The sequence below is a fragment of the Carya illinoinensis genome, chromosome 1 (genome assembly GCF_018687715.1).
Source record: "Carya illinoinensis cultivar Pawnee chromosome 1, C.illinoinensisPawnee_v1, whole genome shotgun sequence".
In the NCBI taxonomy this organism is placed as follows: domain Eukaryota; kingdom Viridiplantae; phylum Streptophyta; class Magnoliopsida; order Fagales; family Juglandaceae; genus Carya; species Carya illinoinensis.
Window position 1 is genome coordinate 2,231,179 of NC_056752.1, and position 12,543 is coordinate 2,243,721.

At 33.5% G+C, this 12,543-nt stretch overlaps 2 protein-coding genes across 6 annotated transcripts; one reads left to right on the top strand and one right to left on the bottom strand.

Moving 5' to 3' along the window:
* Positions 1-318: 318 nt before the first annotated feature.
* On the bottom strand, positions 319-3,987 carry LOC122305342 (protein IN CHLOROPLAST ATPASE BIOGENESIS, chloroplastic-like). 5 transcript variants are annotated; one of them, XM_043117816.1, is made up of 12 exons: positions 3,833-3,987; positions 3,600-3,683; positions 2,265-2,339; positions 2,134-2,176; positions 2,009-2,066; positions 1,752-1,919; positions 1,593-1,655; positions 1,408-1,502; positions 1,225-1,306; positions 1,002-1,112; positions 689-865; positions 319-484 (listed from the first exon to the last, which is right to left on the bottom strand). In XM_043117816.1, exons 1-11 carry the CDS (start codon positions 3,945-3,947, stop codon positions 725-727), a joined length of 1,035 nt encoding a protein of 344 aa, XP_042973750.1. In that variant the 5' UTR covers positions 3,948-3,987; the 3' UTR covers positions 319-484; positions 689-724. The 5 variants fall into 5 exon arrangements, with proteins under 5 accessions (XP_042973750.1, XP_042973741.1, XP_042973760.1 ...); XM_043117807.1 differs by having other exon boundaries at positions 319-503; XM_043117826.1 differs by having other exon boundaries at positions 319-520.
* Positions 3,988-6,008: 2,021 nt separating this feature from the next.
* LOC122305362 (protein ENHANCED PSEUDOMONAS SUSCEPTIBILITY 1-like) lies at positions 6,009-7,845 on the top strand. Its single transcript, XM_043117847.1, has one exon. The coding sequence runs from the start codon at positions 6,034-6,036 to the stop codon at positions 7,378-7,380; it is 1,347 nt and encodes a 448-aa protein (XP_042973781.1). The 5' UTR covers positions 6,009-6,033; the 3' UTR covers positions 7,381-7,845.
* Positions 7,846-12,543: the final 4,698 nt, after the last annotated feature.

A 12,543-nucleotide genomic window follows, 5' to 3' on the forward strand; every position in this document is an offset into this window, starting at 1 on the left:
CATGCTTGATAGTTGCGTATTAGAAATTGCAAATGCGACGTTCTTGGTTTTTCAAAACAGTGATTGACTTTGTCTGCTATCTTCCATGCCAGAGAAATATTAGAATTTTCACGGTAATTTCTATTCCATTTCCCCCTTTCGGCACAAGAATGCATACAACCCTTATGTGAACACTAAAACCCAATGAAAAAAGGATTCAAAGCCTATAATTTGGTTTGGGTAGATTTCTGCAGCACGGTAGGACGAGCGTACGCAATATTCTCAGCTCTATGTGCATTTTGGTATGCACAGAATTTTCACAACTCCCATACTGCGAAATGAGAGTCAACTTCAAATTCCTTGAATACAGACATAAACTCGACGTGATCCTTTTATCAAGTACAATATTCCATTATATTTCCTATAGTACCACCATGAACCCATGATGCATACGCCACATCTCAGCGAGCAAAATTCGCCGCCGTATTTCAAACTAGTGGTTAGTCTGCACCCAAAGCCGGCACCTGATCACCAGTTGAAACTTCCAAAAATAAATAAATAAAAGCTTCTTTCAAATAAAAATCAATTGATAATGATACTCGATAACGAGCCCATAAGTCAAAAACACTTCTATATGATTCCCTTCTGCGTTCAGTAGCAATAATGACATCCAAAATTTGACCTTATACAGGTATATAAGATTGCTTACAGAAAGTGATAGAGAAAGAAACGGATAACTCCCTCCTCAATCTCTGTACAGTACAAATTTCGCAACATCAGGGAGTCCTGCCTCTTTATAACATTCAGCAATCCTTTCCACGGAGTCATCCCAATTCCCTTCAATGGAGGATAAATCCAACAAGAAGGCAGCTTCGTCCAATGCAACCTACACATTTGATTTCAAGAAGTAGAACGGATGAAGATGGCATACACTACCGTTATGATTCTTCTCAGATGGATTTGACACTTGGAGTATCCATAGTATCCAACAGAGAAGGTAACTGAGCTGCAAGTATTGGTACCTGAGCAGGCGCCTTTCCCTTCTTAAGATCAGCTTCCTTTCCCTCTTCTGTCACTTTCTCCTTAATGTACTCAATCTGCTCATCCTCCCATTGTGCTATTTCTGCTACTTCCTGCATGTAGACTAATCTTGCATAGAGTACCAAAAAAGGAAAGTATGAAAAGAACAAAATAAGAGAGAGCTTATAAAGTCAATGCGGGAAATATCATGCAAAGGGTCCACACCTGGTACTTACAGCCCAAAGTCCACCATGGCGATTTTAGGGCTCCCCTGGCAGCGTCTTTAGCTTCTAGTTTACGACCAACCCTATAAAATAGCCCAAAATAATTCCTTTGAGGATGAAAGCTAAGCATGTAGTAAAAGTTTAGAACTCCTGAGAGATGCCGGTAAGAGATGATACTGGGAACCTCAGTAAAACCTCTGCATTGAACACAAATGGTCGAGCAAATCCTGGAAAATGCTCCTTCTTGGTATAAAATTCTCCAGTCACCAAAGCTGAAACCTTTCACAAAGCACATATAAGTAATTAACATTTTATGTTTCACTAACCAAATACCACTTAGAAACAGCATCACCAAATCAGTCATCTTACATGGTCACCCTCTTCAAAATGGCGCTTCACTTTACGCTCTAAGACATCTGGAAACAAACCAACCTGAAAGATGAATTGTTTCTAACAATCTATTTGAGATCCATAACGGTGCAAGTACCATATTCAATGGTTGAGTACCACCAGAAATCCTTATTATACCTTTTTAAAGAGGTAGACATCTAGATTTGAGATCTGAGACTTGGCATAGTCACCCTTTCTGTAAAGTTTCTCCCCAGCATCAGCTGCAGCATGAAATAGCTCCTCATTGCTTTCTGAAGGGTTGTTGGCATCTTCTTCAACTAATATTCTGTGCATAAATTGGTCTACCTGTATCCAGAAGAGGGGCAAAACGAAAAGGCATTTATAGTGGATTCTTTCCATGCTGTAATGCACAAGAATATTCACATGTCACTAACATTCTTGGCTAAAAGCCATACTCCATGCTTTCTGACTTCCACCACTGGCATCTCCATCCTGTGGTTATCAAAGATCAATCAAGCAGAACAAAATTATCCACAAAATTGTTGTGAATTATACATACCCAGGTGGAGCTGTAGGCCATCTCAGCAGTGCAGTTACAGCACCTAATAACAAGGCAATGATATAACGCTTCAGCTCAATATATTTCTGAGGTATATGCAGTGCCAAATACATGCAATGACATAGCTATACCTGAGCTGTTTTTTGTCAGTGGAATGGCAAGGGGGATTAACCCCTGCTTGGCTACAGGAGACAAAATGGATTCACCTATTACGATCAATAAATATGCAGAATCACATTAGGATTCCGAGTTATGAGAATGGGGAACAAGAAGTATTCCTACATATAAAAGTATAGAACTCATGGGGAAAGTGTTGGTCATTGTATGGTACTTGTGCAGTGTATATGCATCTAATCCATATTTTTTGGCTCCCTGGATGCCGAGACTTTTGACAGAGGAAATTCATGATTAGAATATCAAGGAAACATCAGCAAACATAGATGGTGAAAAGTGAAAACTCGAGGAAGGCATAAGACTCTTGCCGCATGTTTGTATGCAAAGTAAGAAGGAAGACAACACTGGAAGTAGATAAAATCTCAAAAACCCATATAATATCAGGAGTTTTGCTATATACAAACAAAGTCGTGTACTAATCTGCGTACTAATACTGATTCATTCATATTCAAAATTTAAATTAGCACTGTTTTCAATAAAATCTACTTTTTGACCAATCACATTAAATTGATGCACATATTAGTACGTAATTGTGCTTGCAACTAGTTTTTATTTTGTACTATCAGACATTTTCTTTGCAATGACGCAATTCATAGAATGTTTCCGTCTGACGAGATTGCTGATCAAAGACTACAAAAATCAAGGACCCAAAATGCCCCATTCAATTATAAGCATGAATTCTCATTCTGAGGCAAAGTATTTAATCTCCAAGTTCCGTAACTTAGTACTGTGTTTTCACATGCTAAAAAAATTCTGCAAACATTTTTTCAATCAGTAAAAAGAAAGAATCGCAAGAATAAGTTCTGCGACTACATTTTTCATAGAAAAATATAAATTCTGTGATGAATAATGCAGGGGAAATAGAAACCTGGATTGCCTTCAAGTGACAAGAAGCCAAAAGTTAAGTTTATGGGTTCAGACACAATAGTATTATATTAGCTACTCACTCGCATTGTAATTAGCTTATTACTCTCTATGAGATGTCATCACGCGTGAAACTGTCTAAGTAACAAGATGTTCAATGTCATAACACGGCATTGAAGGAAACAACACTGAAATGATTGAAGTTTTGCTATTTTGGAATTGGACATATGCACTACACAATAATGTAACAAGATGTATAATAACAATACTGAAACCCAATGACGAGAAAAAAAACGTTATCAACCTCTGGAAAATCTAGGAACAACATAACCTTTAACTGAACTATATGAATAATATTCATTTTCAGTAAAATTTACAGATTACCAAACAAAAAAGATTAACAGTTCGAGCAATGGATGATGACCCACCTCTAGTCTTAAGCATTCCCAGCAACTGACCCAGATGCTCGGGAGGCTGAGCCGCCGCCACATCCTTTATGAAAGTCATGTGGTCTACATTTTCAACAAGGCCAACAATGAAACTCAAGCACTTCCCAAAATCAGAACCACGCGAATAGTACGTTAATTAACTTCAAATCCATTCGCACATTGCATTACATTACGTGCGCAAATAAATTTGATGTTTGATGATTAAGACTTACCGGGAGCTGGAGAGAAAGCAGAGCAACGAAGACGAGTTCTTCCATGGCCGAGAAGCAGAGTGGGCAGAGCGGCGCCACTTGGACCACCGTACACCACGCCGCCACCAAGCTTCATTCTTTCAGCAACCGATTTCTTTTGGTGCTTATCGGTTCGTCTTTCTTTTATCTTCTCTTTCTTTCGGTCTCAGTGGATCCATGAATTGTCATGGGCCCAAGTCAAGGCCCGACACGATCTACCATGCTATGCCCAGTTAGCCCACTACCTATTTTATTTAGAATAAAATATATATATTGTTTTAAATTTCATACACTTCTTTTAAAATAAAAATAGAAATTATTATTAAAAAATAATTTTTTTATATAAATTTTAATTTTTTTAAATAAATACCAGACATTGCATACTTTTAAACTATAAATATTATTTTTCTTTTGTTCATAATATATTAAAGCCCATTTTTGTTTTGAAATAGTGAGCACTTCTATTAACAAAATATATGAGCAAGCGGACGTTAGGTTTTCAATTATAATTTTTTTAAATTTATAAATAAAATATAATAAATAATTTAAAATTTAAAATAAAAATATTATTTTATTCAATTTATCATCCAAACCTCCCTCCATCATTTTCGATTCATCCTCATCTCACACCTACTAATTAATTACGTACAATATTAATTGGTCAGTTCAGTTGATACCCGTTCATGCTAATTCATCCTCATCCTTCATGCTGCGTCATTCAAAAGTTTGCTACACATAGCTCTCAATAATTAACAATTTTGCTTATTTTGTAAGTTTTTTTCCGAAGAAATTGAAAGTACGAGGACTCGATTTTCAATCATCTCTCGTGGAAGAGAATGATATTTATAAAAAAACATTTTTGCGATTTTGTGGTTAGTGTAGTACTATCTACAGTTACATACAAAAACCGTCACGGTAACGTTAATTATACTTTATTTGATATGATAATTAAGATAAAGTTAAAAGTTAAATAAAATATTAATTTTAAATTTTTTAACTTTCTCTAACTTTTAATAATTATAATTTTTATAAACTTCTAATTAAAAAATAAGTCAATTTTTTCATATTCAAAAATAAATATATTAAAAAATTACTCTCTCACTTTCCAAAATTTAATAAATATTTAATTTAAATTATCTCATAATTATTCACAAAAAATTATTTTATTACTCTTCATAAAATTTTTATTTCATTTTATTTCCAACGTCCAAAAACTCTACGGATCTACTCCTCGTGTGGTACTTAATTAAACGTATTAAAAGCCTACCCCCCATTGACTTGAATTATACTCATCCTATGACCGACTAACAATAATGCACGTGCCACGAAAAGTACTACTAACGCATCTGGCTATATCAGTTGACATGCACCTATACACCTTTCTTCTACCGACTTTAATTAAAGAAAAAATCTAATTGTAAATATAATTATAAATTAATATATATATATTAATTTAATGTGATTAATTAAAAAATAAATTTTATTAAAAATAGTGTTAATTTAAATTTTAAATATGAAAAAATCAGTATTGATATACAGATTAATACATAATTTTATTTGTATATAGTAAAACAATTATAAGTTTTCAATATTTTGCAGCTCATAAATGACAACTAACAAGAATGAGTAATATTAAATACAAATTAATAGATAAATCTTATGTACACAGAACATTTTTAAAAAGATGAATCATAGTTTAAAAAATAAAAAAGAATTTTGTTACATACAAGCGAATATACATACCAATCCGCATATCAATGTTGTTGCATTCATATTTAAAATTTAAATTAACATCATTTTTATTAAAGTCGAACTTTCTAACCAATCACGTTGGATATGTGTGCTTATTAGTATACATAATTGCTTACAATTAGATTTTTCTTAAAAATAAAAAATAAGTTTTTTATACTTTTCATAGTGGGATCCATTCTTTTTAACAAAGAGACTACATGAAATTTATCTATTTAAAATTTGTACAAATTATTATTTATATTAAAAATAGTATTATATACCAACCTAGCTACCACATACGTAATTAATTTGATATATACCTTTGACCATACTCCTTGTTTGCTGATCTAGTTAGCTTCATCACAACTTAGTTTATCAGCAAATAATTTGCCTATAAATATCATGAAAAATGGAGGTTACAGCACAAGTACGCACTTCATTCCTTAAGCAGAATGCAGAAAAATATGGTTCACTTCCTTTCAACCGATACCATCCGATCCATGAGTAACTCAATTGGAAGGATGGAGCTAACTCCATGGGATCTCAATTTCCTCTTGCAGGAGCATATGCAAGGTGGCCTCCTCTTCCATCTCAAACCTCAACCTTCACAAGAACAAGATGCTCATCATCTACCCAAAAACGATGTGATTGATCACCTAAAAGCCTCCCTCTCCCGCACACTGGACATTTTCTATCCCCTTGCCGGCCGCCTCGTCATGATCGAAAACGACGATAAGACCGCCAGTTTCTTCGTGGATTGCAATAATCTTGGAGTCCAGTTCGTCCATGCAGTTGCAGACGGTGTCACTGTAGCTGATATTCTTGACCCCATCTACGTTCCACAATTTGTGGAATCCTTCTTTCTTATGAATCGTGTTCTCAACTACGAAGGCACTAATTCCAAGCCATTGCTCTCTGTTCAAGTAACCGTCCTTGTCGACGGCTTCTTCATCGGTTGTTCACTAAATCATGCGGTTGCCGATGGCGCTTCATTCTGGCATTTCTTCAATACTTGGTCTGAAATCTCCCGGGGTTCCTATGACGTTAAATCGACACCGCTCCCAATATTCGAACGTAGTTTTTTTGACGGTATCATCGACTTCCCCCTCCACATACCAAACCCTTACAAAGAAAATGTTGAGAGGGTCGTTCATCCACCGCTGCAACAGAGGTATTTCCATTTTCCAAAAGAAAAGATAGCAGAACTTAAAGCAAAGGCCAACGCTGAAATGAACACTAACAAGATCTCATCTTTGCAAGCACTATTGGGTTATTTTTGGCTATCCATAACTCGTAGTCGTCGTCTGAATGATGATCAAGAGGTTCAATACTTGATTGCTGTGGGGGCGAGGCAAAGAATGCACCCCCCATTGCCGAATCAGTACTTCGGGAATGCGGCCCAAGCGGTGATGGCCACAAGCACAGTAGGAGATCTAATACAGCACGGACATGGTTGGGCAGCTTGGCATATAAATAATATGCTTGCTTCAAAAATTAAAGAAGAACAGAGGAAGTTCTTGGTTGATTGGTCGAAAAACCCTAGGATGGTAAAGTTTAGTGGCATGAGAAGTACTAAACTGCTCACCGGAAACTCCCCACGATTCAATGTGTACGGTAATGATTTTGGTTGGGGAAGGCCGGTCGCAGTGCGAAACGGTGTTTCGCTAAAATTCGAAGGGAATTTAACGGTGTTCCCTGGGAAGGAAGAGGGTAGCATTGATTTTGAAGCTTGCCTTTTGCCGGAGACATTGGATGCGATGGCGAAGGATGCAGAGTTTATGCAGGCTATCACCTCATGAAATTCTCGATACAGATAGAACAAAGATGGTGGAATATTAACTAGATTTGAGTCCAAAAATAAATATTGGTGAAACCAAAGAAAATAAAAAATAATAATATTTGCAGTATCCGATCATCGTATAATTTTTTTTTTTAAAAGTGAGTAAATAACGAATTCATATGAAAAAATTTTAATTTTTTAATAGTTAATCATATTTTTTTTTTAAAACAATTACGTGACGTTTATGCATTCAATGATTATACATAATATTACTTCAATCCATTCGAATTCATGGGAAGGGTGTCATTTTTTTTTTTTTAATTTGAGATTCGAATATATAAATACATGTGTTGTTGTTTGCATTTTTTCCAGGCAATTAGTTCAATGGCCTGTATAAGTGTGATGCTCTCTTTTTATAATAGCGATGTAATATTGTGTAAAAATAAAAATAAAAAATTATGGTGAATAACAACTTGTTGGTGTACCTGTCATCTTCCTTGTTACTTCCGCCGTGGTCCCAATTTCTACTTTTGTTTTTTCTGTTGGGTAGGTCCACGCCCACCGATGCGTGCTCCCGCCGGACGCTCCCGTTAATGTATTGAAAAAATATAATTATAAGTATAATTATATATTAATATATGCATTAATTTAATATAATTGATCAAAAAATAAATTTTATTAAAGACAATGTTAAGTTAAATTTTAAATATGAAAAAATCAGTATTGGTACATAAATTAGTACGTAATTTTGTTTGTACGTAACAAAACTCTAATATATTTTATGTATTTTTTTAATGATTTTTTTAAATATTTTTTAGGAAAAATATAGTTGCAAGTACAATTATGCACTAATCTGTACACCAATATGATATGATTAGTCAAAAAGTAAATTTTATTGAAAACAGTATTGATTTAAATTTTAAGTATGAATAAGTCAGTATTGGTACACAGTTTAGTGCGCGACTGTACTTGTATATAGCAAAACTCTATTTTTTAAAAAGAAATCATAATATTATTAAAAAAAAATTTACTTAATTTAAATTTTTAACGTTTTTCATTTAATTATTATAAATTTTTTAAGCTCCCAAATAAAACACAAAACTCTATACTACTTTTTCAAACTTCTAAATAAAAATAATATTCAAACAATTTGTTAACTTTATAATTTTATTCAACATTTTCTCTCTTTCTTTTTTAAAACTCAATAAAAATATTAATTTAAATTATTTCACTACTATTTAAATATATTATTAGATTTCTTAATATCCAAACTAGTTTTGAATTCTCATCTACCATATATAGACAACATTTTAAATATTGTTGGTTCTGATTGTATTCATCCCATTTTAAATTGTAGAAAGTATTCACAATACCCTAGCATACAAGGCCCGTCACTCCTCCAATGTGGTAGACACAATTGTCACGCGTATGCCACATTAGTAGTAATAATTTAACCACAAAAGAGTATTATAAATATAAATTTACAAATTAATGTGACTTAATATTATACGTTAAATTGTAAAATTATTTTTATTATAAAATATATATAATGTACCGTATAAAATAATATTAGTTTGTGATTTTATTTTTATAGAATCTTGTTATAGTTGTAGGCTTTTAGCACTTCTCAAAAATTTATTTAAAAAAAAAAAAAAAACAAAATCCATAACAAGGGCCTATTCAAGATTGTGTTAAGGATCTTAAAATGTAACACCACACTCTCCAAATTTAAGAATAAAATCACTTTTATAAATTTTTGGAGAAGCTAGAGTGCTACTATTAAATTTGACTTTAAAATATTTTATTTTAATCTAAATGAAGCATCAAATACAAAAATTCCTTATAATGAAATCATTCTTTATTAAAAATAATAAAATTATAAAAGAGAGTGCACAAAAGCATTTATTAAAATTTCTTAAAATATGTCATATAAAATCATAACTTAACATTTGTATACATGATTTAGGCCACTGTCACGCCTCCCTCGACTAAATCTCATTTTGTAGCTTTACCTTTATAAATATTTGGACTCTGGATTATTAAAATACATAAAACGACTAAAATGAGTTAGTGACTCAATTAAAAACTCATCATAATATAAACATACTTAATATAAGATTTTCCATAAAATATTACATGTTTATAACTTAAAATCATGATTATTCATACGCATGCTATGACATGCATAGCTTATCTCTACTTATCTGACTTAAAATAAGTCAAATAAAAATAAAAATATCATCTCAACTCATCTTCACTTCATTTGATTAACAACAATAGTTTCATTAGCATCTGGTCATTCCTTAATGTTAAAAGATCATCTTCGCATTGTCAAAATTCAAAGTTCAAACTCCTTATTTTCGTTTCTATATTTGAAAACTTATTGTTCTTAAATTTATTTGCTTTAACAATATTTTCAACATGGTTAAAGCTTGTTGTCCTATTATTTCCTTGCCTTCATTTTATGATTTCAATACTCTTCTATGTTGAAAACATTGTTAATAAAGTAGGAAACCATTGTTAATAAAGTAGGAAACGGGCAAATCCACCATAGAGAAATAAGCTGCAAAAGCTTTACAGCTTTGCTCTGTTGTAGCTTTGATCCAGGAAAACTAATAGAACGAGCAACACAAGGGTGGAGTGAGCTTATACATGCGGCGTATAGTGGGTAGTGGAGTGTGGAGGTGGACGTCTACTTGTGATAAAGGGGCACGAGCTGTGATGAAGCTGATTGATCAACACGAGTGGACCGAGCTTCGATGAAGTAATAGTATTTGCAAAAGTGTGGAGCAACACGAGACTCAATCAGTGAGGCGTATAGTGGGTAGTGGAGTGTGGAGGTGGACGTCTACTTGTGATAAAGGGGCACGAGCTGTGATGAAGCTGATTGATCAACACGAGTGGACCGAGCTTCGATGAAGTAATAGTATTTGCAAAAGTGTGGAGCAACATGAGGCTCAATCAGTGAGAGTTTGGAGGTGGTGTCGACATAGGCGTCGATCATTAGAGTGAAGAGAGTGGAGACAAAGCAAAATGTGAAAAAGATGATTTTAGAATTAGGGGAAGAAGTAAATGGATGAATTATGAATTTGTCCTTCTTTATTCAAGACATTTACAAAAATAAAAACAATGTAAGGTGTGCGTTGTGTGCACTGCTATAGTAACTACTTTATATGTGACGCCCCCAAATTCCGTTTGGGATCGGACGGACATTTGAAGCGTCGAGACATGCAACACAAGGTTACCTGCCCCCGTTCATGACATATAAGATGTAATATTCCTAACATGCATCTAACATTATGTAATATTCGCAGCGGGTAAATTTTTTTTTTTTTTTTAGCAATACTATGCACCAAATTGAAAATATCTCAAATACTTAAAACATACTTCATACATAAAGATCCATTGAATAGATCACAACACTAGTCCAAAATGGTTATGATCCAAAAAGTACTGAAGATGCAACTCCATTGTACAAGTAGTAATTTACGTTAACTACTATATTAACATTGACGTCGCACCGTCGCTTAATCAACTGTGTCTAGTTGATCAGTTCCTGATTCTCCTTCAGGTCCTGTAACAAGATCTACCATTCGGGGGGAATGGTAGTTGGGACTACCAAAGTGAGATTTGATTACAAATCTCAGTAAGTTAACAAAAAACTTCCACACAAGCTAATGATGCATGCATGACAGTAAAAGCATAAATGCATAATCAAATTCATAAGTAATTAAAGCATAACTTGGCGTACAACATAGCATAATTGACATAACTTAAATTGAAATATGAACTGAACTTGACTTGACATGAACTTGATCTGAAACTTGACTTAACATGAAAAATACATACTCCACAGTTGTTGTGGCCCCATGTATTCTACGTGTAAATACATACTCCACAGTTGTTATGGCCCCATGTATTCTATACAAACTTGACTTAACATGAAAAATACATACTCCACAGTTGTTGTGGTCCCATGTATTCTACGTGTCACAATTGCTGTGTCTCACGTAGTGTATGCGTCACAATTACTGTGACCCCATACATAAATAATCAAGATGAAACGTGACTGGAATACGAAATGACTGAAGCCCTGACGTAACATAACGTGACTTGAATATAACTTGAAATACATGACCAACTTGAGATAGAAATATTTCGTAACATTGCATAACATATAATAGATAACATATTTAACATGACATACTTGCAACAGTGAATATTACATGACTTGACATACATGTAATAGATGGCATACTTAGTATGACGTACTTGTAAGGTACAGTAATACATGACAGAATATATTATATAACAGATAAAAATTGACGACAGAATAAATTCTGTATAATAGACAATTACGTGATAACTTGGCATGGCATGACATATATGATAACACATATATATACATTGTAGTTCCTTTACTTAGCACACATACACAGTAGACTGCTAGTAAGTTAAAAACTAACTTACCTCGATCTCCGTGTTTCTTATAAAACTTCAAGTGCGACCACGAGGAAAAAAGTTTCAAAATGGGTGCGCAAAAGACCTCCTAAAAGCTGTCCGAGAGAGAGTGTTTGATATTCTTTCAATGGAAAATGTAAATGAAGATAATTTCGTGGGGAGAGGTGGCTGGAGATACTTATGGATGAGATATGAAAGAGATGAGACTGGAGTTGAGAGTTGAGTGTAGTTTTCTCCTATCCAAAATATCTATAAAAGATTATCTCATAATATTCTATCCAATAGTATCTACAAAAAATCAACTTAATATATTTTGATCTAATAATATCTATAAAAAATCAACTCAAAATATTTTTACCCAATAATATTCATGAAAATTACCTCAAGATATTTCTTTTTATCCAATAATATCTACAGTTTTAAACAGACGTTTTGTCCGAAAATATAAAAAAATGTTATTGCGCCATAAGACTTTAAATAACCCTCCGAGTCTAATGGCACAAACCATAATACATTTTGACACTTCTAACTATCTCCAATAATCAAAAACACACTTCTGATACCATAGTAAATAATAACACTAACTATGTAGTTAGACAAAAACCTATACGATTAATGGATTCGTGAAAACTTATGGGGTTTTCACGAGATTCCTAAGGTTAATAGAAATTTCACAATTGAATTTCTACCGGGCTGTTACAATCTCCCCTCCTAAAAAAAA